The sequence below is a fragment of the Saccopteryx leptura genome, chromosome 3, assembly GCF_036850995.1.
Source record: "Saccopteryx leptura isolate mSacLep1 chromosome 3, mSacLep1_pri_phased_curated, whole genome shotgun sequence".
Taxonomy (NCBI): Eukaryota; Metazoa; Chordata; class Mammalia; order Chiroptera; family Emballonuridae; genus Saccopteryx; species Saccopteryx leptura.
The window spans coordinates 118,389,849-118,415,744 of NC_089505.1; the positions used below are offsets into that span (position 1 = coordinate 118,389,849).

The 25,896-nt window shown below is 51.2% G+C and overlaps 1 protein-coding gene across 2 annotated transcripts in view; it reads right to left on the reverse strand.

Moving 5' to 3' along the window:
• ERI3 (ERI1 exoribonuclease family member 3) overlaps positions 1-25,896 on the reverse strand; it is a 130,527-nt gene that overhangs the window by 16,099 nt on the left and 88,532 nt on the right. The window contains exon 8 of one of the 2 annotated variants that reach the window (XM_066376102.1): positions 11,790-11,889. In XM_066376102.1, the coding sequence (XP_066232199.1) occupies positions 11,790-11,889 (100 nt within the window). Of the gene's footprint in view, positions 1-11,756; positions 11,890-25,896 lie in introns of both variants that reach the window. The other variant, XM_066376101.1, reaches the window with a different exon arrangement.

Genomic DNA, 25,896 nt, shown 5'->3' on the forward strand with positions numbered 1-25,896 from the left:
TCTTATCTGAAAACCCAGCACTGCACTGGGCACCCAGAAGACCTCAGCAAACACACCTCTTCTGAATAAACAACTGAACAAAAGCAAATGCCCAGCAGAGATCTTTCCCCAGATATTTCCCTCAAACTCTTCCCAGAGATTTAAGTCGCAACCAATCTAACATGTACTCAGGGTTTTAAAGCATTTTCAAATCCTCAGAGTAAGCCTGGAGAGGTAGAAGCCATCATCAACCCCACTTTAAAGGGATGAAACAGAGGCTCAGGGTTGTGAATGACTTGCCCAGGACCCCCAACCTGGAAGTGATAAGCCTTAGCTAGAATGCAGTCAGCCTGGGTCCAGCGCATCTACAGATCTACCCCCTTTGTGGGCATTTCCCTAGAAATCTCTCGGTAACTCCAGGGACCTTCACTCTCAAGAACAATCCTAGAAAGCACTTGGCTTATGAACCAAGTGAAGCTCGGCCAGGGCAGAGGCCTCACTGTGCACATGGTCAGGGTTTGTAATTCTATTCAAAGTGGCCACTTTGAAAATCCATATGTCTTCAGGCTCCCTGTACATCATGGTGTCAAGTCCTGGAGCAGAGGCATCCATCAGCAGCTCCCAACACCATGCTCTGTGTGCCTACAAGCCTGATCCCCCCCATGCGCCTGGCCCTGGTTCCCAGCTGTCTGGCATCACTCCCCACCCTGTGCCAAGGCTCATGCTAGCTGCCTGCCTGGCCCAGTCTTTCCCTTGCCTCCACACTAGTCTGGCTGCTGGGCCCCGGCCCTGCCCCAAATGCCTCTCCTGCCCTCCCCAGACTCTGCTTGCTCTCTTGGAGCTAGGCGGCCAGCACAGAGGCAGCCTCGATAACTCGCTAACGTGCTGCCCATGCTGTTCTTAAAAATTTATGACTGTGCAACATGAAAAATCCGGCTGAGGAGCTGTCATTAGTGGTGCTGCCTCCCTCCCCCACCAGAGCCACCCTCGTAAATTGAGATTTATGGCTGCGGCAGGCGGGCCGGGTGTGTGCAGGCCGTGAGGATGCTGTGGGGGAGACAGGGAGAGACCGATGAGCAGCCGTGGGGCCAGGGGCTCCCCCCTGCGGCAGCTCCAGTTTATCACAGTCTGCTGTGATACCTACGGAGATGAGGCCTGGCCTGGGTGTCAGCACAGCATGGATGCTGGATTCCGCTAGCAGTGGCTCTGGAGGGGGAGGGGCCCTGTCCCAGTCACTGGCTCCTTTAGGTGTAGGACCAGATCCTGAGGTCCAGGTGCTAAGCAAAGGCCTCTCAGCAGGGTGATTTGGGGAGGGGAATACTGGACCTGGGGAGGAAGCATCCTTCTTGTTGGGGTCACAGGCCTGGGCCCCCAAAGTCAGCTTCTCCAACCAGTAGCATCTCAGTTGGGCGTGACTGTGGTATCCCAACCACAGAGTTGAAGGAGAGGCAGGGAGGGTGGAATAAGGATGCCAAGAACTTTCTCTTTCCTCCCCTTTCTCTGATAAGAAGGGCCAGTTGAGAAGCTAGTAAAGGCAAGTCTGCCTTTACTGGACCCAGTCACTTAGCCTCCCCCCACAGAGGCCAGGCTGGGGCTCAAAAGAAGAGGAGGTGATCCCATAATCCCTCCCTCCCCCTCTGCAAGCCCTCCCTATTACCTCCCCTCTCGTCCTCCCCTGCTCACTTAGCCCTGTCAGCCAGGCCATTATGAAATTGGGGTTTCATTTACAGACTAATTAAACATTACAGCTTGTTCACAATTACAACGCGGGGATGAGGGAGTAACTAATTATGGAAGAAATGAGCTAACATTTATCTCTGCCCCCACCCTCCCTCTCCCCACTGCCCCCCCCCCCAATCTGGCTTCTTCCCACTCTCTGGTCAGTTTCAGCTCAAAAGGCTTTATTTCCTGTGATGGGGGACTGGAAGGACCCAGTCCCCACCCACACTGGACATAAGGTCTTACTGCAGTTCCCAGCTACTCTGGGGGAAGGCCTTAGCTCCTAGGGTCCTAGGGGACAGTCAGGGCTTTTGCACAAGCCCGAGTGAGTGTGACTAGAGTAGGACCCTGTGACAATATGTGGGTTAAGACACCTGGGCTGGGGGTAGGGGAACACTGCTCTGGTATGAGTGTGACAGTACCGTGGGGCTCTGTGTATCTTTACCTTGCAGGGCAAGGCTGTGGTGTGACTGCTGCACACAACTGTGTGTGTAAAGGGGTATAAGCGTGAGTGAACCACGTCCCCACCCCCAGCCTAAGGACAGAACAGAAAAGAACTAGTTGGCTGCAAGAGGTGATGGTCAAAGCAGGCCTGGAATGTGGCCCTAGCCGCCCCAGGCCCAAATCTCTACCTGGAGACCCTGTTCACTACTGCCTCTGAAACAGGAGAGGCAGGATTGCCCTGTCCTGGGTCTCACCGTGTCCCTGCCCTGAGGCTGGCCTTGGCTACTGGCCAGATGTCCCCTGGGGTTCAAGGGCTTTGGGAGGCCTGGGGGCCCCCCTGTGGGCAGGAATCCTGGGGTCTGGCTGGCTTGCCACAGAGTTTAATAATAGTAACAGTGAGAGTAAGCGTTTCCATCCTTCCTGCCTTTGGGCAGAAGAAGAAAGGAAAGAGGAGGGAGAGTAGGGAGTGGAGGGAGCGGGCTGAAGGGAGGCTTTGAGGCCTCAGAACTCACATCAAACGGCCGGATCTGGGCCTAATTGTCTGACCCCTGCCCCTGCCTTCAATCAGCTCTGCGGCTCCCCGCCCGCCCCTCGCCTAACTAGCAGCCATGTTCTCCTCATTAGAACAAGCTCCCCTTGCAAACGTGTACCCGGACAGGTCCCCAACACTCCCAGCTCCCAACCCAGCCTAGTGGGTGGATACAGCTGGAACCCCCTTTTGGGGGGGCCTCTGGGACAGCTGTGCCCTCGGCCACCACAGCTGGCTGGACTGAGCTGCTCAGCCCCTCTTGCTGAGTTGCAGGAGCCTAGATGCCACGTGGTACAACATATCCCTGGGCAGGCTCAGCTGCTGGGTGCATTCTGTCCTCTGTGTGTCCTTCTTGCTACAGACCAAGTGTCTCAGATGCACAGCTCCTGAGAGCAGGATGTGCTTAAATCCTGTTCCCTTCTGTCTGGTTCAGTCTGGCAGGGCATCTGATCTGGGTCAGGGTTTGTGTTCAGAGGCTGCAAGCTGAAGGAACTTGTCTGCCTACTGTACAAGGAAGGTTCCTTTAAATGAATCCAGGCATGGTGATGTGTGTGTCTGGGGTTGGTGGCACAGCAGCAAGACAGTGCAGCTTGCTGATTAAGAGCTTGGGTCCTGGAGAAATGAGTATCTAAATTCCAGCTCTCCGGTTCCTTGTTCTGCAGCCTTGGGTGAATGACAACCTTCCAGAGCCTCAGTTCCCTATTTGGTGACATTTCCTCTCATAGAATTTGGGAATTCAATAGGATAATAGATATAAAGCCTCTTTGTCACATCTGACACTCAGCAAATGTTGTGGAAGGATACTGGTATAGATGGGGATTCAGACCAGACCAAACAAATTCCCCTCTCCGAAGGCCACAGGCCCCAATTTTCCCAGCTAGGTCTGGATGCCGGTCAGTAGTGTTAAGGACCAGAAGAGCTGTGAGGAAGGTTCTAAGAGTCCCACAGAAGAGAAATAACAGCTCCCAAGGGCATAGCTAATACCAGGGGCAGAAGCACCTGAGCTGGAGGCTATACTTGGAGGTAGAGATGTCACACAGCAGCAACAGGTGGGAGTGGCAGGAACCAGGTTTAAAGACTGTCGGGGGCATTAGGTCAGATGAGGTAGGTCAGTAGGACTGGTTCACGACATACGGCTCACCCCATGAGTACTGTTGGCAAGGGAGGTGGGATACTGTGAACACCACTGCCCTGCAGACTGTCTAGGTTGCTCTAGGAATTCATTCTCAGGGTACCAGACCTGTACAGGACTGGGGGAGGGGCCGACCGGGTCTGGGTCCTGACATTGTCGCTCACCTTAAACCAGTGGTAATGACTTGCAAATATTGATGAAAACACAAACTAGAGAGATTGTGTTTTTCGGGGAATGAAGGTGGGGAGAAGGGATAAGGAGGAAAATAAACTGAAATGAAGTCCGGTTATCTCCCATCTGTGGCTGCTCCTAATCCCCCAGCCCAAAGGAATCCAATGCAGCCCCTTATCTGCCCTGTCAATCATTCCATCACCACCCAGTGCTTGGTGGGCACCGCACGCCCTCACATACACTCAAGCACATACTCACACATGCACACACACGCACTCACTCACTCCACCGACTCTTGCTCCAATACTCCCGCCCACCCCCAGCCCATTACTCCTCTGAGTAGGAGCAGCAAGCACGCAGGTCCTGCCAGATGGATGCAATTTGCATAATATCAGCAGCGGAGGCTGCAAGATCACCAAGGGTCAGGGAGCTGACATCCCCACACAGTCTATCTGCAAGTGCTAATTTGGCCGGCATTGATCTGTCTTTCTGATTTCTTTGTCATTTACGTCTGCGATGGTTTGACAGGAGATACAGAGAGAGACAAGGAGTCGCTGGGCTGGGGCTCGCGGCTAGGAAGGTAGAAAAACAAAGATTGTACTTCCCAATGCATCACACACACAGAACACATACATACATATACCAGAACCTCCCTCCATCCATTAGTCCACTCGTCCATACATCTATCCTTTTTCCATCTGTGGTTGCTACTGAAGACTACAGCATGGTGTCTGGTAAGGACTAAGTCCTCAGATGTTCCTGGGGCTCCGAAGGTACCAGCTCAGGGAGGGAGCACCCCTCTCCTTGAGCACTATCCAAGCAGGCCAGCGGAGACGCTCTGGACGCCTAGAGAGTGCTCTCTTCTCATGGCTATCCATCCTCTTTTCTTTGGGCTGCACCACGAAGAACACAGTGGAGTGGGGATAGTGCTGGGGAAGCATGTACTCCAGCTATCTATGGACCCTCCCCCTAAGGCAGCTGTGCTGACTCCTCCCCTCCCAGCCCCAAGATGGCTAAAGCAGGGGGGAGGAGGCGAGGTACCTCTCTGCCCCTCTAGAATAGCCAGGGACGGTTATTATGTCTGCAGGGACCTCATACCAATACTTCGCCACCATCAGGTCATCTGAAGCCCAGACACTGGGCTCTTGCTAATTCCTAAATCCCAGCTGAGCCAGAAAATTCTGCATTAGATTGTATCTAAATGTCACATTCCATCGAACCCTGGACCAGAGTCCCCAAATTCTTCCTTGCCTTGGGAGGAAGGTTCGTCAAAGAGATGGAGGCCCTGCTAGGATAGGAGATGTCACAGAGAAAGGGGAGGGGAAGAGAAGGTCACAATTCCAGGAAGAAAGAGCCCGCTGCAGAGAAGCAAACCTGGTCAAGGCGGGCAGAGGGCTTGAGCCTTCCAAAGGTGAAAGTCCCCTCCCACTGGCCACAGTGGCTGTCTTGCCCCACCTCCTTTCCCTTGCCTATGGTAGCAGAGGCAGGGTGATCAGAAGGAACTCCCTGCTGGGCAAGAGGGGGGCTGGTGTTTGGTGTGTGCTAATCCTGGGCCTGAGGTCTTCAGAGGGACCCGGAGAACTTCAAGGAGGAGAAGGCAAAGCTGCACTGTAGATGAGCTCATTAGCCAGCACCCCCACACCCCACTAGGAGGAGGAGGGCGGGCGGCCCAGGGAGCTGGCGGCAGAGGCGGCAGAGAAAAGGCTGTCACTGTCCTTTCTTCCTTTTGGTACAAGAGTCTCCCTGAGCCAACAATTCTCCCACAGTGACACCTCTCACGGGCACTAATGAGATCCATGTCACAGAGCTAATGCGCTCTGACTAGACTCTTGATAGACACCCCACTCCTTCAGGGGAGACCACAGGCCAGTACTACTCTCCTGGGGCCAGAACCCCATCCTGCCACCTGCCAGCCCAGCTCTCTTGCCAAACTGTGCTAGACAAAACTCCTGAGGGTCTACTTGTGTCTGGCTACCCCACTTTACCAAGAGTCTCAGAAGGACCCTCCTCACTCCCTGGGCTGAGGGGTTAAGCAACCAGGACAGGACCACCCAGCTGGGCATCAGGGAAGGTTCCAGTTATTCTCCCAGCCAGCTGAAACCAGTGGTCTATGGGGCCTCCATGTCACAACAACTGGTAAGATTTTAGTAACATTTCCTGTGCAGATTTCCAAAAGGAAAGAAGCAAAGGAGGCCTGGGTCTTGCCTTTAGAGAGGTCAAGTACATAGGGCCTGATCATTACCAAATAAATTATAATTGGGGCCTAAAGGTGTATTCTGTACACCCACACTGAGAGGGCCAGGCAAGAATCCCAGAGGAGATGGTCCCTAACAGATGGGCAAGTTTTCCTGAGCCAACAGGTAGAGCCAAACTGAACTCAATGAGTAACAACAGTCAGGGTCAGAAGGTCAGAAGCCAATGTCTGCAGGCCCGGTCTCTGAGCACGACTACAGCAGAGGTGAAGGGGTAGCAATGCCTCTTCTCCTCAGCTGTCGCTACTGGAGCCTTGTCAAGGCCTGTATGTGCCACACGACACTGAGGGAAATGAGGGAAGTGAGCTTGTTTTCTTCCTCATCATCTTGGTAATGTAAAGCCTGACACCAAAAAGGTACTTCCAGTTCAGCACAGCGGTAAGAACTTTGCATTTAGATGGACCTTGGTTTGAATCCTGACTCCTCAATTCACCTGGCTGTGTGATCTCAGGCAAGTTGCTTAACTAATTAAGCCTCAGTTTTCTAACCTATAAAATGGGAATGAAGATGCCTGCCTTCGTAATACTGGTGTAAAAATTAAATTAGTTAACACAAAGTGCCCCTAAATAAATAATGTGTGCCCTGCTGACCCTTGGCTGAAATGAGAGAAGAACCACACAGCACTGAGCAGTCGTTGGTGGAGGCTGCCTGCCTAGAGCCCAAATCAAGGAAGCTGACAGAACCCACGAAACATCCAGTTCTACAACACACACGCAGCTCCTGCTCACCCACAACCCACTCCAGCACAACCCTGTTCCCCAGGCTCACAAAGCCAAGTCCACTCCCCTGGGAGCAGGAGCAGGTGGCCGTCCCCTGACTGAGAGGCCATGCTGACAGCCCCTAGCCCTTTCCTTCCAGGGCTCACTGCCTCTACCCAAGCCCTCTCTCCTTCATCCCCAGGGCCAAGCCATTACCTCATCCTGGACTGTGCCTGAGCTCTATGCGAGCTGGCCCTGTGTCTGTCATCTGTACCAATACATTTCCAGCACTTATCACAGTCCTGACACATAGCAAAAGCAGGGTAAATGTTCACTGACCTGGACCCGGCTCCATTCCCACAGTCACCGCTGGTGCTGAGTGACCCGTCACTTCCACGTACCTTACTGTAGCTCCCCTTCTGCGGTTTCTCCCCACTAGTCCTTACTGTACACACTCTCAGGATGCTCTGACCAAAGCCCAACTCTGGCCAGGTCATTCCTCTGCCTGAACATTCCCACACTCCCCCCAAATAGTTCAGCCACCCATATCCATCCTAGCGGCCCTCTGCCCTTCTATAGCTGTCCCTCCCATCAGCCCACCCCTCCACTGTCTGCTCCCTTGTTCTCTCAGCACGTTCCTCACCTAATGCTTAGCAGGAGTTCCCGCCACGTAGGCCCCACAGGCTTCCCCTGCCATACTTACCTTACTTAGAAGGAGGTTTAGGATCATCAATGGGCCTAGGGTCACTGGTGACTTGCATACTGAGCCACTGTCTCCCCATGGCATTGTGGGAGAACCAAGCAGATCCTGGGGATGGCTAAGCTGTGGGATCTGCAGAACCCTTGCCCGGCATAACCAAAGCTGCTTCACCCCCAGCCTCCAATATACATACCACTCCCCACTCCAGGCTGGCAGCTCCTCAGACAGTTAATTAGCACCATGTCACTGAGGACCAGCCTGAGTGGCCAGTGACAGGGACTGACCCCTGACCCCAGGGCTGGGAAATAGTCCACATCAAACTCTTACAGCGCGACCCTTTTAGCACGCACAGTAACTCGGGGCACCGCCAGCTGAAGCTCATTAAAGCTGTCTCTTTGGCGTGAGGGCCATTAACCTCACTGCTCAAACCCACGCCTCCCCTCCCTGCCTCTCCCAGCCCAATTAATGCCCTGCAGCCTTCCTCCCTTCCAAGCACCCTCACCCCCACCTCAGAGCCAGCCAGGAGCTGCCAGGGCAGCCCTCTTCATTCAAAGATACAAAGACCAAATGCCAGGAACCCCCAGTGTCCTTGAGTACCCACTGTGTGTCAGGCACTGCACAAGCCCTTCACACTGCTGACTTCACTAAACCTTCCCAACAGCTGTCCCTTATCTGTCACAGGGCTCTGGGTGGTAGAGCCAGAACTTCTGGCTCCAAAGCCCTTACTCTGTTGTCACTTGCAGCCTTGGGCTGTCCCCTGGCACTCACCCAGATGGAAAAACCTTCTATGAAGAAGGAATTCTTCAGGGGTCCTAATCCAGAATCAACATGGGTGAAGAGACAAGAGGGGCACCACTGAGTCCCGGGAGGCAGCAAAGAGTGGAAACAAGGAAACCTTCCTTCCAAAAACACACCCTGGACAGAGATGCAGAAGCAGGGCACCCAGCTCAGGGCTGTGCAGGCTGAGGGAACTCAGTCCCACTGGCCAGACTCAACTGTAGGCAGTTCTTCCTCCCCTGGGCCAATATGAGTCCTCTCACTGGCCCTCATTCTCTGGTCCCTCCCTTTCCATCATTCTTTTATTTATTTATTTATTTTTACAGAGACAGAGAAAGTCAGAGTGAGGGATAGACAGGGACAGACAGACAGGAACGGAGAGATGAGAAGCATCAATCATTAGTTTTTCGTTGCGCATTGCGACACCTTAGTTGTTCATTGATTGCTTTCTCATATGTGCCTTGACCGTGGGGCTTCAGCAGAGCGAGTAACCCCTTGCTTGAACCAGCAACCTTGGGTCCAAGCTGGTGAGCTCTGCTCAAACCAGAACCCGTGCTCAAGCTGGTGACCTCGGGGTCTCGAACCTGGGTCCTCCACATCCCAGTCTGACGCTCTATCCATTGCGCCACTGCCTGGTCAGGCCCCATCATTGTTTTATTAACTCATCAACTCACCTGTTCATTCATCCACCTATCTGAATTTATTCAGCACCTGTTAATGAGTTTGTGTAGCACAAAGTGTCTCAGTGGTTCTGAATCAGAGCTCTATATCATGTCATTCTTTTCCTCACAAACTTCCTGTCTCATCAAAACCTCACAAGAAGGAAGAAGAGGGTCAAGGGGGATGAATGGTGATGAAAGGAGACTTGACTTGGGGTAGTGAGCACAATACAATATACAGATGATGTATTATAGAATTGTACAACTGAAACCTATATAATTTTATTAGCCAATGTCATCCCAACAAATTCAATAAAAAATAAAGAAAAAACCACCTGAGAAATCTACCCCCTTTAACCTGGCATTCAAGGCCCACTTACTTCCCTGGTGATTTTCTAGCCATTCCCTAACCCAAAAGTTAGTTTCCAGTCAGTGGAAACTTTTTTTTTAAGAGGCAGGGAGGCAGAGAGACAGACTCCCACATGTCCCCTGACCAGGATCCATCTGGCAAGCCCCCTATGGGGCAATGCTCTGCCCATCTGGGGCCACTGCTCCATTGCTTGGGCAACCGAGCTATTTTAGTACCTGAGGTAAGGCCATGGAGCCATCCTCAGCGCCCAGGGCCAACTTGCTCAAACCATACAATTTGAATTATGGCTGTAGGGGAGAGAGCAGAGAGAAATAAGGGGGAACAGGAAGGAGAGGGTGTGCCCTGACTGGGAATCAAACCCAGTACTTCCACACGCTGGCTGACACTCTACTACTGAGCCAACTTGCCAGGGCCCAGTAGAAACTATGTATTTATAGACAGCTGGAGGAGTCCTCTCACTATGCCAAGCTTCCTCATGCCCTCAGGCTTTATATACACACTTCTCCCCTAAGAAAAAAACCTTTTTCCCTATTTTTTCTTTTTTGGGGGAGGGGGAAGAGAGAGAGAGAAAAGCATCAACTCGTTGCTTCACTTTAATTGTGCACTGATTGCTTCTCGTACATGCCCTGGCCATGGACCAGACCAGTAATCTCAGGCTCAAGTTAAGCTAGCAACCCCCTCAAGCTGCCGACCCTAGGCTCAAGCCACCAACCATTTCAACAATCCCACACTCAAGCCAGTGACCCCACACTCAAGGCAGGGACCTCGGGATTCGAACTGGTGACCTCAGCATTCTAGTCACATCTCTACCCACTGCACTACCACTGGTCAGGCTGCCCACTTTTTTTAGCCTAGCAAACTGCTATTCATCTTCAAAGATCACCTGAGTCAAGTGTCCTCTTCTCTAGAAAACTTCCTGCTGACCCCCCAAGCATCTTGCTAGGTTTGGGGTCTACTCTAGATTATACGGAATAGCAGTTGGGAGGGAACGTCAGTTGTCACGGGGTACCCCCAAATTCCACTCCCCCCCTCCCCCGCAACTAGAATGATACAGGGCATTCCAGAAGTCAGTGAGATGTAAACGAAGGAGCAGAAGCCACCTTGCCAACTGAGGACAGGGGAAACTTCCCTTGGGACAACCCAGGTGCTGCAATCACAGCCCTTAGTGCCCTGGGTGGCAAATGTCCAGTTCAGCCTCTGTCTCCTCCCAGGATGTGAGCTCCCTGAGGACAGGAGCTTCTATTCAGAATGCCCAGCACCTACCAGGGACCTGTGATGTCTGTGGAAAGAATGAGGGGCTTCTCTGTAGCAGGTGACTGAGTCCTTTAGGTGTACCTTGCTGGTCCCCTACCCTCAACAGCTGATACCTCCCCTAAGGTACCTAGGTTATGATAATGTCATCGCTATCCCCAAGAATACCCCTGTTCCTCCCCACTTGGAACAAAGTCAACGCCTGCTTGAAAGCATCTGCATGCATCTGTGTGCACATGCACACAAAACACGATACTCAGACATGAACAGACATACTTTCTGATGGATACACACACAAGCTGATGGTTGCTTCCATAGAAGCATGCCCTCAGGAAAATATATACAGATACACTGTCACACACACACATCCTTCAGATATACACATACATGGATACACGGAGACATGCAGCTGAAGTTGTCAGACACAGACACACACACACACTCACAGACAGACATGTATCCGTACTGAGACTACCTGAGTCTCCACTGCCTAGAACAACAGCCACTCCAACCCCCCCAAGCAGTAATCTCCCTGAGGGTACACCCCCACCTGGTACCCCAAGTGACCCCTCCCAACCCAGGCACCGCTCAATGGAGGCTGCTGTTCCTGCGGGGGAGTCAATACCCTGTGGACGGAGCCATCGGTCAGAAGGACCCCGACTAATTAAAAGCTGGTGAGGTTTAAATAATTCATCTCCTTAACTCCCATTGATCGCCCAGTTTAGTGGCCACAGACTTGAAACAATATTAAACAGCCTCCTCCAGCTCCATGGGGGGTGGGTAAGCTGACATGTGCCCACCCCTCTGAGGACATCACACACTAGAGATGCAGCCAGGGGCGGGGGTACCTTGGCTTGAATCCAAGGCCACCTGTGACCCACCCAAAGCCCAGACCTCAGCCTCCTCATGCATACTGTTCTGAGAGACCCTTTCCAATAGCCTGGATCTACTCTTCCCTCACTCCGCCCCTTTGCCTGCTCACCCCAGCTACGGAGAGCACCCCATTAGAGCACTGAAAGAGTCATAGAACCCCTCTGTGTGCCAGGGGATTGGGGCGTGCGGGCAGGGGACTGACCGAACTGCCAGGGGGACATGTGGAGGGACTGACCAATGCCGCTGTGGGGCCGGCCTATGTGTTGCAAGCTGAGGCCCTTGTTCATGTCTAGAAGTCCATTCTTGGGCCAGCAGCCCATGGCGAAGCTGTAAGCCTGGAAGACAGGAGGCAAGAATGGTTAATAGAGGCCCTGACCCCTGAACCAACCCCATCACTCACCCACCCCTCTACCAAATCTCCCCCCCAAGGGCTTACTCTCATCATGCCACTTCATGAGAGTCCCCTCACTGGGTTCCCTTTCCACCAGAAAAGCCCTTCCTCTTCCACAGCCCCCTTTCTCCTGGGCATCTCCCCATCAGAGGTTCCGGGACCTCACTGGGTAATATCTCATCAGCTCCTTTAGAGAGCTCCCATTTACTAAGACCCTCCTTGTCAGGACCCCTCTTCTCATTAGGGTACCCCTTCACCCTTAGATTCCCTCCTCTCCAGAGTCTCCAGCACTCTATCTACTGTGCGCCCCCCCCCCCCCATAGTATTACTTGGTCAGAGAGATTGGTGTTGGGAAGGACTTGGACCAATGTATTCAAACTTCAAAGATAGGAAAACCGAAGTGAGAGGGGGCCAACCACCTGCTTATGGTCAAGTTGCTTTCGACCCAGAGACATGTGAGGCTGTAGAAGGCTGAGTGCCATGTGGGGGCTCAACTGAGGAGGGGTAAGGTCACCTGGTTGACTTAAGCAGCTGTGAGGGAAGCATATAAAGAGAGAGAGAGAGAGAGAGAGAGAGAGAGAGAGAGTGTGTGTGTGTGTGTGTGTGTGAGAGAGAGAGAGAGAGAGAGAGAGAGAGAGAGAGTGTGTGTGTGTGTGTGTGTGTATGTGTGTGTGTGTGTGTGTGTTAGGGGAAGCAGATCTCTGCTGAAGGTCAAGTGCTCACTTATGCATATTCAAAGCGGCCACCCATCGATCTGTACTTAATTGTTTTCCTGGGGTTGGGGAAGGAAGTGCTGGGGGCATCGATCTGCTCAGACCCCAGCACTTCATTGCCCCCCTCCAACCCTTACTCCTGTCACCTGGCCACTGCCAACCTTGATGAGACGGGAGGGGGCAGGTACATGGCAGGACAGGGATAGCCAGAACCTTCTCTTATAGTCCCTTACAGGCACAATGACCTGATGTCACAGGTGAGGAAACTGAGATCCAGAAAGAAGAGACATACAAAGGTTAGAACACTATTAAGTGGCCCAACGGGAATTAACTCCCAATCACTCTGCTAGCAAAGTCCTGGGCTTCTACCAGTGGGCTCGCATAACTAGCTGACCTCTTACCCGAGAAGTCCCCAAACATTAGTCTGCCATTCTCCCAAGGGCAGGCAGCATGTGGGACAGTGCTCAATGGGAATGAAGCTTGGGTGAATCCCCAAAAGTTAGGTGGTGAGTCCGCTAAAGATACTAAAATGACTGCTGCCGTTGTCTGCCAGGCACTGAACTGCCCCTACCCATCAATGGGCCCAGGAGGTCCACATCCCACTATAGACTCCTTCACAAGAAAAAGCACCCAGCATAGGTTCAGAACAGGACAGGAAGCTGAGCACAGAGTCTGTGCCAGGGCCAGGGAGCTGGGCAGAGGGCTAGCATCCTTAGTTCCCAGCTGCAGGAACCAAGCCTTGGCCCCACAGACACTAAAAGACTAGGAGCCAGTAGACAGTGTACTTCACCTTCAGCATCCTCCAAAGCCATTTTCCTTGACCACAGAGGTACTAGCCATGGTCCAACTTCCTAGCCAACCCTCCCACCCTTTACCAGGTCACAGCTGCAACCACAAATTGGGGGATGAGTGTGAGACTCAAGGACAGGAGAGAGAGAGAGGTCGCTGGCTTCGAGCCAGGGCGGAGCTGGGGAAACGGAGCTGGGGAAACGGAGCTGGGGAAACTAGGCAGGGAGGGAAAGCAGCCAGTGGGTGGTGCATAGCTGGAGAAGCTGCTAAGCATGGTCAGGGCCACGGCTGGAGTGCAGTGGGCCAGAGAGCAGCGGCGGGCCGGCTTTCAAGTACTTTAAAATCACTTACAAAGGCCGGATTAAACGATCAGAAATTCCATTTAATAGGACAAATAAAGAAATAACAATCTACTCTATCAGCCTGGAGAAGGTGAGTTGGATGGGTTTTTTCCCCCTTTAAAAAGGAAAAAGGGAAGGAAGGGGAAAAAAGAAGGATAATGTGTGTTTACTCAAGCAAAGAAAAAAATATTTAAGTGATGTCGGGGAGAAGATTGCAGTAACTAGTGAAGAATAACATCGTCTACTTTGCTGTCAAATCACACCCGAATTTCAGTAATAGATTCTCGGCTGACACTCAATTCAATTCGAAGGTGATCCTGCTTTATCCCAGCCCATCAAATATTAAACACTTGCATTAGCAGGTGCTGCCGCTTCCCGGCTTAAAGCGGTGGGCGGCAGGGCTGCTGAGGCCCCCTGCTCTGCTCTCGGCTTGGGGACAGGGCAGCTCAACGTTATCTGCACGTCATCCTGAGTCTTATCACAGCTAAGCGGGAAGACCACTTCAGATAACATTAGACGCTTGCCCCGACGCGTGTCAGCATGATTAGATTATTATTATAATAATGACTCCCCAAGAACTTCCCCAGACTGGGACATGTGGAAGGAGGGTAGAGGACAGCAGAGCCCAGGAGGACCAAGCTGGACCAGGGCAAGACAGCACCCATGGCAGGAAAGCAGGGGTACCAAGCAAGGTGGCAGCCCCAGTCCTGCCTGACGGATGCCTTTCAGGAAGGGCAGTCTAGCTTGTCAGAGGGAGGGCGAGATGAATTGGTGTCTCCACCGTGGCCGCGGGTGTCATGCCGCAGTTTCATATTCCCAGATAAGGCGTGATAACCAACTGCTGCTGTGACATGGCCTCATCCAGCACTTCCTCAGGGGGGCACAGGCGGGGGGAGGGGGGCAGCATGTGCACATGGGTCTGCCAAGCTCCTAATAAGAGGGATTTAATTTTTACAAATGCTGCTTCCAGTGGGGCCTTCACATACCAGCCAAAGTCCAAAATGATATTAAAAATGGTTAATTAAAACTGCTCTCCCTCAGTCCGGGCTCTCCCCCTGCTGCCCCTGCTGAGAATCCCAGCATGTCTCCTCCAGGTACTGCTACACACTCATGCAGAGCTGAACTCTCCCGTGACCACCAGTCACAGTGAACCCTCAAGGCACAGTGCGATGAACCAGCACCTCAAGCTCCCCCTGCCACCGTGGGTACCCTTGAGGCACAGCCAGTAGACACAGAAAGCCACCCAGAATACAGGGTCATCCAGCCACCTATGCTTCTACCAATGTGTGGTCTGGATCCTTACACGTGCTGCCCTCCGCATCTGTACCCACATGCTCACCACTCCCAGCACTCATTTCTAAAGCCCCTCCCCTCCCCCAAATATATATATATATATATATATATATATATATATATATATAAATATAAATATATATACCATTGAGCTTACATATCCACACAAGCATACCCATCCTTCCATTCCCCACTCCCTCCTGACATCCTCCCTAAGAGATGACATCCATCCACAATTCTTAGCAGAGCCTTCCTGGGAGACCAGCTCAGGACAAGATGATGTGGTCCATGGCTCAGATTCTGGCTGAGAAGTCAAGTCTGGGACCCAGGGAACTATCAGAGCAAGAGAGGATTCAGAGAGGCTGTCCCCATGGGTTGCCTACAGGGACAATGGAGACAGATAGGCCCATGGGGGATTGGAGGTAGTTAGGAAAGCTTCCTGGAGGGAGTGTTACTGAAGGAACCAAGTAGAAGACATAGCAAGGGCAAAGGAGAATGGCAGAAGCAAGCTTGGAAAGTGCACAGGCAAGGGCTTGGCTGTTGCCGTGGCAGCCGACAATGGATGGAAGGAATCATATCTAGAGGCGCTGCCACCCAGCCCTGTGCAAACTGGCATCAACTGAGGGGCCCTAATTATAGTCTACTCCCTACCTTCCCCCCACTTGCTTCCTATCCCCGTACTTTCTCCTGCCAGCCTGTGGGGTGTGGGGGTTAGGGACCCAGAAGCTTTCTGACCTTGATCAGTGAAGGACAGGAATCTGTTTTAAGAGTTCTTGCCACAATCTCTGCCTGAGCCCCCTTTTCCATGCTGGTTCTAAATTCTCGAGTGCCACTTTTCCAGCTGCACTTCTCCCAGCCATCAGAGCCCACCTGACCAGAGGGCGGTGCTGGTGGAAAGGTGTCTGAGGAGCCTAAGTCCTATCCAGGGCAGGTGCAGTTGGGGTGAGAGATGCTGGTCTACCAAACTGCGCCATCCCGCCCTGTGCCAGGCAGGCATGCACGCTTCCCTTCCCCTGGGCTGCTGTAATTTCCAAGCGCAGGGAAGCAGGTGCTGAGCTGCTCCCGGCTGGCTCTCCCCTCTCGCGGCTCTGCCCGCCTTGGCTGCTGCCCCATTAGCTTAGTGGCCAGCCATCTGCGACGGGCCTGCCACGCAGCCCTGCTGTAGGCGCGGCGGGTGGCCCCCTGTGTAACAGGGAGCTTTGCCATTAGCGCCTTTAATATTCTGACACCTCAGCACAGCCTGCTATTACATGCAAACGCTGATCGCCCTGTGAAATTACATTGCTGGGCCCACGAAATGGAATCGTGTATAATCAGCCTCCTCCATGCACTGTCAGTCCCATCACAAACACCGCGCCCGGCGGCTTACGGGGGCTTAGCAGCTGCGACAAGTGTATTGGGTTTAATAGATGAAGTAGCCCTCATCGGCAGCAGCATCAGATCCTTCAAAGAGGAAAGAAGAGGCACTGACAGCTGCTGGGGTGTCTCTGCCCACCCATTCACTATCTACCAGGGCCCTGAGTCTACACAGGTGGACACAGAGTGGGCAGGGCAGGGTTGGAGCTAAAACCCAGCTCAGTCTGCAGACAGAAGCACAGACTGCCCTCCAACTTCCAGAAAACCTAGAAACAACACTAGTATATCCAACCTAGCCAGCCTCTCCACAAGTTGGGGAGGAACAGGTCTTTACTCAGACCTCTGGGTGACAGTCACCCTCTAGGCCTAAGGCTGACGGGTCATTTCCCAAGATCAGGAACCAAATGCCATTCCCATAAACACCCAACAGACAAAGCTGTAAACATGATACTCTGATGGAGAGAGAAAGTCTGACAGATGTAACCTTTTTATCTAACTGGCCACTACTCCTATAGCTGGTGAACCAAGTATCGAGGCCACAGGTAAACATGAGGATGGCATACCCAGGAGCCCATTTCTGGGTTCAGTCTAACATACCCCTTACAGCAAGTTGTATTTTCCAATGATGGTTATAACATTATCTCCCATCTCACATGCTCTTCTTACAATGTGACTCTGATATATGTCACCCCCCTTTGAAATACGGCGAGCACTTTTTTTTTAACTATTTCAACCAACACAGTAATGTAGAAGTAACACTGTGTAACTTCAAGAAGTGCTATATAATTTCAGAAACCCTAAGGCTGCTTCCTCCTCATTCACTAAAAAACACTTACCCTAGAGCCCTTCACCACCCTGAAGCAGTCAGACTGCTCTTTGGCAGCCATGCTGTCAGGAAGCCCAAACAAGCCCATGCAGAGAGACCACATAGAGAAGACTAGGTAGAGAGATGCCCAGTCGGCCCCAAGCTGCTCCCACCTTGCACTGTGCCAGCTCCAGCCACTAACTACAAATGTGTGAGAGAACCTGAGCCAGATACTAAACTGAGCCTTTACTGAATTCCTGACTTACAAAAACCATCAGCTAATAAAATAGTTATTGTTTTAAGTCATGAAGTTTTGGAGTAATTAGTTATGCAGCAATACCAACTGGAAAACCAATATAAACTCCATAGAATCGATGTGAGGATTACATGAGTTATTTCATGTGACGTACTGAAAACAATGTTTTTTTAAAGTTATTTAAGTATTAGATTATGATTTTTAAAGTCTTTCATTCACTCCACATCCCCATCCAGAGCTGATGCCTGTCCTGTTCTGTTAACAGCCCAACTTCTCAAGGTTATTTCCACTCATCTCCACTTACCTCTCCCATCACTCCTTAATCCCTGCAGACTGGTTTCTAGCTTTAACATGCCGCTTAACTCCTGCTAAAGTTAAGTCTTCACCGGCCCTGGCCGGTTGGCTCAGTGGTAGAGCTTCGGCCTGGCGTGCAGGAGTCCTGGGTTCAATACCCGGCCAGGGCACACAGGAGAAGTGCCCATCTGCTTCTCCACCCCCCCTCCTTCCTCTCTGTCTCTCTCTCTTCCCCTCCCGCAGCCAAGGCTCCATTTGAGCAGAGATTGCCCGGGCACTGGGGATGGCTCCATGGCCTCTGCCTCAGGCGCTGGAATGGCTCTGGATGCAGCAGAGCATCGCCCCCTGGTGGGCATGCCGGGTGGGTCCCGGTCGGGCGCATGCGGGAGTCTGTCTGACTGCCTCCCGTTTCCAACTTCAGAAAAATAAAAAAAATAAAAAAGTTAAGTCTTCACCATGCTGCCCACATCAATGGGCAGTTTCAGGTTCTTGCTGCCTTCACCATTCAGCAGCCTGCTTCATCTTTAAAATCCCTCTCTTTTGGTTTTCTCAACATCCTACTCTGAGTTTTCTTTTTCTTTTTCTTTTTTGTATTTTTCCGAAGCTGGAAACGGGGAGGCAGTCAGACAGACTCCTGTATGCGCCCGACCGGGATCCACCCGGCATGCCCACCAGGGGGCGATGCTATGCCCATCTGGGGGTAGCTCTGTTGCAACCAGAGCCATTCTAGTGCCTGAGGCAGAGGCCACAGAGCCATCCTCAGCGCCCGGGCCAACTCTGCTCCAATGGAGCCCTGGCTGCAGGAGGGGAAGAGAGAGACAGAGAGGAAGGAGGGGGGAGGGGTGGAGAAGCAGATGGGCGCTTCTCCTGTGTGCCCTGGCCGGGAATTGAACCCGGGACTCCTGCACACCAGGCCGACGCTCTACCACTGAGCCAACCGGCCAGGGCCTACTCTGAGTTTTCTTATGTCTCTGACGTTTTCCTGTCAATCTCCTACAAAGTTTCTTCCACACCTGATCATCCTATGTGTGTGCTCATGTACTCTCTCTTCCTGTTTTTGTCTACACTCTACCCCTCTTTGTGGGTGATCTCTTCAACTTCCTTGTCTTCAGCCTCTCCAACCTCTAAAGCAATATTTCTTACCTCTACTTGAGTGTCAAACATATACACTGCTCACAAAAATTAGGGGATATTTTATAGCTTCATATTCATTTTGAAAATCCCCTAATTTTTGTGAGCAGTATGTATTCTGTTGCCTTCCTGGCATTTCCACCTGTATTTTACCTAGACACTTCATTCTCAGTATGTTTAAAAAAACCCATTTCAACATCTCCTCTCCAAATAGCTTCTTATCCAGGGTTTCCAAATCCCAGTGAAAGCTGCTACCACCTACCTGGTCTATCAGAAAAATGGGGGTCAGCGCTGCTTCCTTCTTTTCCCTTACCACCCACTAAGTCCTGGGATTGCTGTTTCATGCCTCTAAGACTTGACTCAAGAAATTTCTTCAGCCTATCTAGAATGTCCTCTGACTTCTCCTTCATGTTGTCCTAATGAACACATATTCCTCTTTCAAGACTTAACTCAAAAGAACTTTCCTTTACTCTTTCCTGACTCACCCTTTCTTTAAACCCACCCATACTCTAAATCAGCTGCAACATTAGATGTGCTTATAAATCTGTTACCCCATGATGCTGGGAGATTCTTAGGGCAGGGGTTGTACCTGCTGTCTCCTTGAATGATCTCCATTGAGAGAAGGGAAAAAAGACATCTTGGCTATAATTTTGCCAAGCAGGAAGGCGTGGTTTTCAGAGTTGCTACTGCTGTCAATCCTACCCAGTCTTCAGGAACCACTGTTGTTTTTGCCCAGCAGAGCAGCAATCCCCTGGCAGCTGTCCTTAGAATGGGGGGGTTCAGTTGCCTGTGTCAGCAAAGGAAACTGTTCCTGTCCCCTTCTCCTTTTCTGAACTCTTTGGCCTTATGGGTAGCACCCATTCTGCAGGCCCAGCAAAGGCCTAGGCAGCACAGTGACAGCAGCAAAAGGATGGACACTCATATCAGGTGACACAAACCTACCTCTCTACTTCTAGCTGGTATTTCTGTGTGCTCACAGTGTTCCCCGACGACCAACATACTTCAGGGGCCTCAGAGCTGTGCTGCCTCTGTCCATCAACAGAACTTGAGTGGGATAATTACCGTCTCTGTGTACTTAACCTTCCTGCTCACTGCCTGCAAAAGGACAGCTGCCTGTAGTGCACCGGACAACCACCACAGCCAAGGCAGGGGCTGCACCACAGGTCCAGGCTCTACAGCATTTGGAGAACAGCTGCCAGCTCAGTTTGATCCCAGGAGGGTCCTGAGTCTATTTTCAGGTGGAGTAATCTCCTTGTGTTCCCAGAGCTTCATTACTGAGTCAGAGGGGACCTTGGGATACTGAGATTTCTGGGATGAGAACCAGATAAGGAGCTCCTCAGCCATGCTGCCTCAGCCCCTACAGAAGAGGCTGGTCTATCTGGGGAGCCTCATGTACCGTAACAGGGTCAAAGGCAGCAGGTCAATCTGAGCCAATTGCCCAAGGTGAGAGTTACATTGTGAGTTTTCTTTGTTTTCATTACAATTTCCTTTCCCATTGCTTCTTTTTAGTCAGCCCTTTCCTCCCCGGGGTGCTGGGGATTGAATGAAACACCACCCCTGGCTCCAATAAGTGTATTTCAATTACATCTGTCACTGCATAACGATATAATGATATATCATGTGATATTAAATCCATGGTAATCATATCAGGGATTTTTTTTAATCGTGCACTAATTGCATTATTACATCTCTATAATTAACAACAGGAGGTATGGAAATCCAGTTAAAGCAGAAGGCTCAATGTATTCACCCCACCCACCCCTGCCCTCGCTCCCCCAGATCAGGCCTGATTAGGAGATGGGACTGCAGGGCCAAAGCCCCACCACCCCATGCCTCAGCCATGGGCAAAGCTTTCAGCATCCAGGGCTGGCAGAAACAGGCCAGAGTGAAAGCAGGGTTCTGTTTGTCTGTGGCTGCTCAGAGAAGAGCTTAGGCAGAAGCCATACAGAGAGGCCCAAGACAAGTCTCAGCTGGGCCTTCCAGACCTCCTCCCATTGCAGCACCCAATCTTCTCTATGGGGAGGGGTGTTACCTTTTCTTCAAACCAGCAAGACCCTCAAAGGTGCTTACAGGACACATGGCAAGTTCCTGTCTCATGGCCTCCTGGACAAAAATTCCTCCCACTACTGCTACACATACTCCCTCCCTTTGACCTAGCCCTTTGTGGTAGCAGCTCTCAACATCACCAGGTCCAGCAGCTGTGATGTCTCTGGCTCTTGTTCCAATCATCCCTAAACAGCACAAACCCAATTATTCCTGGGGCCATTCCTCCCCAATTCTCTGAAGTCTGGTCGTTCATATTGTGTGACAAGTGAGTTTTTCTCCCCGAAATGGTTCAAGTTCTTATGTTCTCCCACTCAGGCCTATATGGAGAGAGGACGGGCTCAGGACTGCAGCTTGAACTATGTCAAATGACCCTGTCTCTCCCATCCCCTTCCTGATTCGGAGCTGTTGGCTAATACCCTGAGTGGTATCAGAACCAGTCTAAAGCAAAATTCTGTTTCAAGTCCAAAGCTTTGAACTTGGCATGTAACTAGTCCTCAGTGAGGGGCAGACATTTTGCTAAGTTTGACTCTCAGAAGTTGGACAGGCCTGAAGATAAAAGAGAAAAATCATGTCCTTTTTCCTAATAAAAAGGAGACACTAATAGCAGTCAGCACTTAGGCAAAGCACTTAAAAGTTTCTAAAGTGCTTTCCAAATTAAAATATAATCCTTTATTGAGCATATGACACCACCACCACCACGCACCCCTCAAGCACAAAGGCATGTGCATGCTTGTATGTAAAACAAATGCACCTCCCTTTCTTTCCCCCTGAAAAAATAAAAAAGGTGTTTAAAATCTTCAACCCAGAACCCCCTACCTCTTCGCTGGTTTGCTCAGATCCCACACACTTATTGAGCAACTACTATGTGCCAGGCTCTGTGTTGGAGACGCACAGATCGAGTAAACTAAGCCACTGCCTTCAGGGAGCCTCCAAACTAGAAGGAGAGACATGTAAACATGTATGTAAACTTACACCCAGTGAGGGGCTAAGGCTCTGCAAGAGAGAAACTCTAACCAAGCCTGGAAGAAAATCACTGAGAAGGACCACGATGGCCTTCAGTGGGACATCCAAGGTGAGCTGCCTGAGCAGATGAATATGTAGACCAAGAACTCAGTTCAGTGGCCTGAGCTGACACAGAAAGCCCTAAGAAAGTATACAGGTGGGGCATGAAACTCTAGGTGTAGATAAAATCATGCAGGAAGAGAATACAAGCCTTTAGGGTCAGATGAGGCCCTTCTCTTCTCTGATGTTTGGAGGGAAAAAGGAAGGCTAAGAAATGGAAAAGCTGAACACTACAGCCTCTAGACCTGAGGCCCCCACAGAGCCTCCTCTTCAGGCACGCCCAGCATCCTTGCCCCTGTACCTCCCTTTGTCACCTCTACCTCCACTCTACCCAGATGTGATATGATGGAAGAGTATGGACTTTGGAATCACACTGCCTCATTCACAACCTTTACTGAGAACCTGTTATATGTCAGGCTATATACATTCACTGAAGGTTTGCCAGAGACCCTGGTGACTCAAATGAATCACATGTAGACCTTGTTCTCTAAGAACCCACTGTCCTTTGAGAGAAACAGACATGGACACCAATAAGTGCCCAACCACTGCAATAGAGAGTGATTAGAGAGAACTGTGGAGCGATGTAAAGAAGGAAAGTGCTCAAGCTCAGAGGCATCTGGAGCTCTGAATGGGGTGGACTGCCTCTTAGTCCTCTGCTCACTGCACAAGCAGTGGTCAGCTGGCTGGGAAAGGATTCTCTACGCAGACTGCAGATTGAGCTGGCGGCAGGAGTATTTGAGGAGGACCCTGAGCCAAGGCTGGGAAAGGGCTGGGGACTAAGAAGCAGTGAACCTAAACCAGGATTTCTGGTTGCAAACAAAGGTTGTAAGGCTGTGACCAACGCCACAGAAGGAAGAAGGAAAGGCTCACTGTATTGTCCTAGGATGATGGAAGGGGCACCTTTAGAACAGCAACAGGATTTGAATAGAAATGGCAACTCTAGTCCCCAGGCTTGTTTCCTCACTGGAAAGTGAGGGACTTAATTACTTGATTTCTTTTTTTAATTGAATTTATTGGTTAACAAAAGCATAAAGGTTTCAGGTACCCAATTCAACTGCTTCTAGATTTCTTACATCCCTTCTTTTTTTTTTTTAAATTAATTTATTCATTTTTTAGAGAGGAGAGGGAGAGACAGAGAGAGAGAAGGGGGGGGGGAGGAGCTGGAAGCATCAACTCCCATATGTGCCTTGACCAGGCAAGCCCAGGGTTTCGAACTGGCGACCTCAGCATTTCTAGGTCGACGCTTTATCCACTGCGCCACCACAGGTTAGGCCTTACATCCCTTCTTGATGTGAAATTCATCAGATCTGAGGTTCTTCAACTTCCCACAAGAGTCAGGCTTATTTCTGTCCTCATACTTCTGCTTATGCTATTTCCCCACCTTGAACACTAGCTTTTCTCTACCCTCTCCAAATCCTACCTGTCTAGTAGGGCACCACCTTCAGGAAGCCCTTCTTGATTTCTCTTCCTCCTTCTTCCATGTCCCATCCTGACCTCCACAGTTCCTATTACAGTTCTCCCAACAGCACTTGGCTTATTGCATGTTACATATGGTCTGGCACTCTTACGTGACTGGTCTATGGACTGCCTTATCACTCCCTGCCCCCTGACATCCATGTCAGGGGCAGGAGGGAAGCTCTACTCTCATAGGCTCTAGAAGCAGACAGAAGCCTAGGTCCCTGTTCCCTCTGCCCATAGCCCTTTGAGAACTCAACAGGCCTCCACTTGAAAAGGGTGCTGAAAGCAATGATGTCTCCAAGTGCGATGGGAGATATTTGTGTCTGCTTTACCCTTGGCTTTTTGCTCCGGTTCAGGTAGGAGCGGGGTGGGCTGGCTGGCAGATCTGAGAGCGCGGCACGCCCCAGCGGGCAGGGCGCACAGCGCGGAGGAAGGAGCGAGTCAGTCTGGAGTGCTCCCCATTTATCAAGCTCACGCAGGCCGCCAGCCGAGCGAGTCTTTCTATCATTACACCTCTCAAAATCCGATTCATACCACTAATCCTGCCTTCATTCTCCCAGATTAATAACATCTCTTTCAACCTTCACAGTGTGATAAATAGACAAAGAGAGAACAAAAGGAGAGACAGAAGAGAGAGAAAGAGCTGGAGCAAGTCCCCATAATAGAGAGAGCCGGGAAAGAGGAGAGGGAAAAAAGGAGAGCGAGAGCAGGCAGCAGCCAGAGACTACGGCTACCTTAGAGAGCCACTGAGGAGAGCAGGCGCTGCGCCCCGCTATGAGCTCCGCTCTGTCCCCAAGAGAAAGAAAGGCTCATTAACAGTTTCTTCCTGCCTGCACTTTTGTTCAAATTCTTTTCTTCCCTTCCAATCCTGCTTTAGGTCAAATTCCAGTGAAAATGAGTCTTCTGGCTTCCCGGTCTCCTCCCAGCCTCCCTGCCAGGTCCTGGCAACAGAGCTGGATCTAAGCACAAGGCAGGGCTAGGGATGGGTTTAGCAAGGGTGGAGCAAGCTGGCCTAAAGCTTCGTGAGAGCCATTCCCTTACCCTGAACCTCTGTTCCATTCCTTGCTCTTGAGGCAGAATGGAAGAAGAAACAGAGCTGAGGGAGTGTTTGGGATCCATTCCCTATGTTCTGTCCTGTACATCTTTCCAACTTAAGGCTCCAGCTGGTCCAATCCAAGGCCTATAGACCCCAGGAGCCCAGGTAGATGGTGAAAGTAGGTACCCCTCAGGTTTGCTAAAACAGAGAGGTGGCCCATATCTCTCAACTACAATGAAGAAGTATGCCAGAGAAAATAAACCCCACTGGCCCCAGCCTCAGTTCTAGCACAAATGATCTGCAATACTTCTTGATCTCTCTGCCCAGATGCTTGTCCACACTGTCTCTATAATACACTCCCATCCTCCTCACAGACATCTGAGCTCTTCCAGGAGAATTCAGGTACTCCCTCTTCTGGGCTCTGGAGGCAACACCATTTACATTACCCTTTAGTGACTGTCTCTCACTCCACTGGAAATCTGTCTTCTGAGTTCTCTACTCCCAAGTCCAAGATGCTCACGGCACTTCCATTCTTTCCTGACTTTGCCCAAACTAGCTCTAGCAGAAGACTAAGAAGCAGAACCCTCCCTCTGGATTGCAAAATACTCCTAGGCATCTGGCAGGCCTAGCTCAGAGGCAGAGGCAGAGGCAGAAGCACTCTCCACTGGGAAGCTGAGTTGGTCCTTGCATCCACTTCCTTCACAATCCATCAGAGTGGGTGAGGAAGGAAGAGGTTGCTGCACCCAGCTCCCCACTACTATTCTATCCCTCAACATACCCTCAGAGGGGAGCAGGGTGGGGGTGATGGCACATGTGCGGAAGGAAGGCCTGCCTTGCCCAATCTAGCCTAGGAGAAGGAGCTTTCCAAGAAAGCCAAGGCTTCTCCAAGGACAGTCTGGTAATGGATAAGAAAAAATTGAAGCAGACTCTTAGTAGAAAACAGGTGACCTGGTGGTCTGTTTAGAGGCAAGTCCCATTTAGGGAATGTCTTGTGAACACTTGCCAGATTCTCTCTTCCAGAAAGCCTTCCTCTTCCCCCTGCCTCAAAACACAGTCCTCCTTTTGGATCAAAATGATTGCTGCCTACTCCCACTATTCACTCCTGGGGATTCTATCACTTCAGCCCCAGCTCTCAGGTTAGCCTAGCTACATCTCTACTTGGGGGAACGATTCACAGTTCAGAGAAAAGGAGGCTTCACAGGGCCAATTAAAAGAGCAAAGTGGTAGAAGATCATCCTTGGGATCATATCCCTTTCACAAAAGATCCGGAAATTCCATTAACCTTCCCTCAGCCCCATATCAGAAGGACTCTCCACCCTTTCACTTGCTCCACCAGGCTCCAGGAACAGACACCTGCAAATAGGGAGGGTG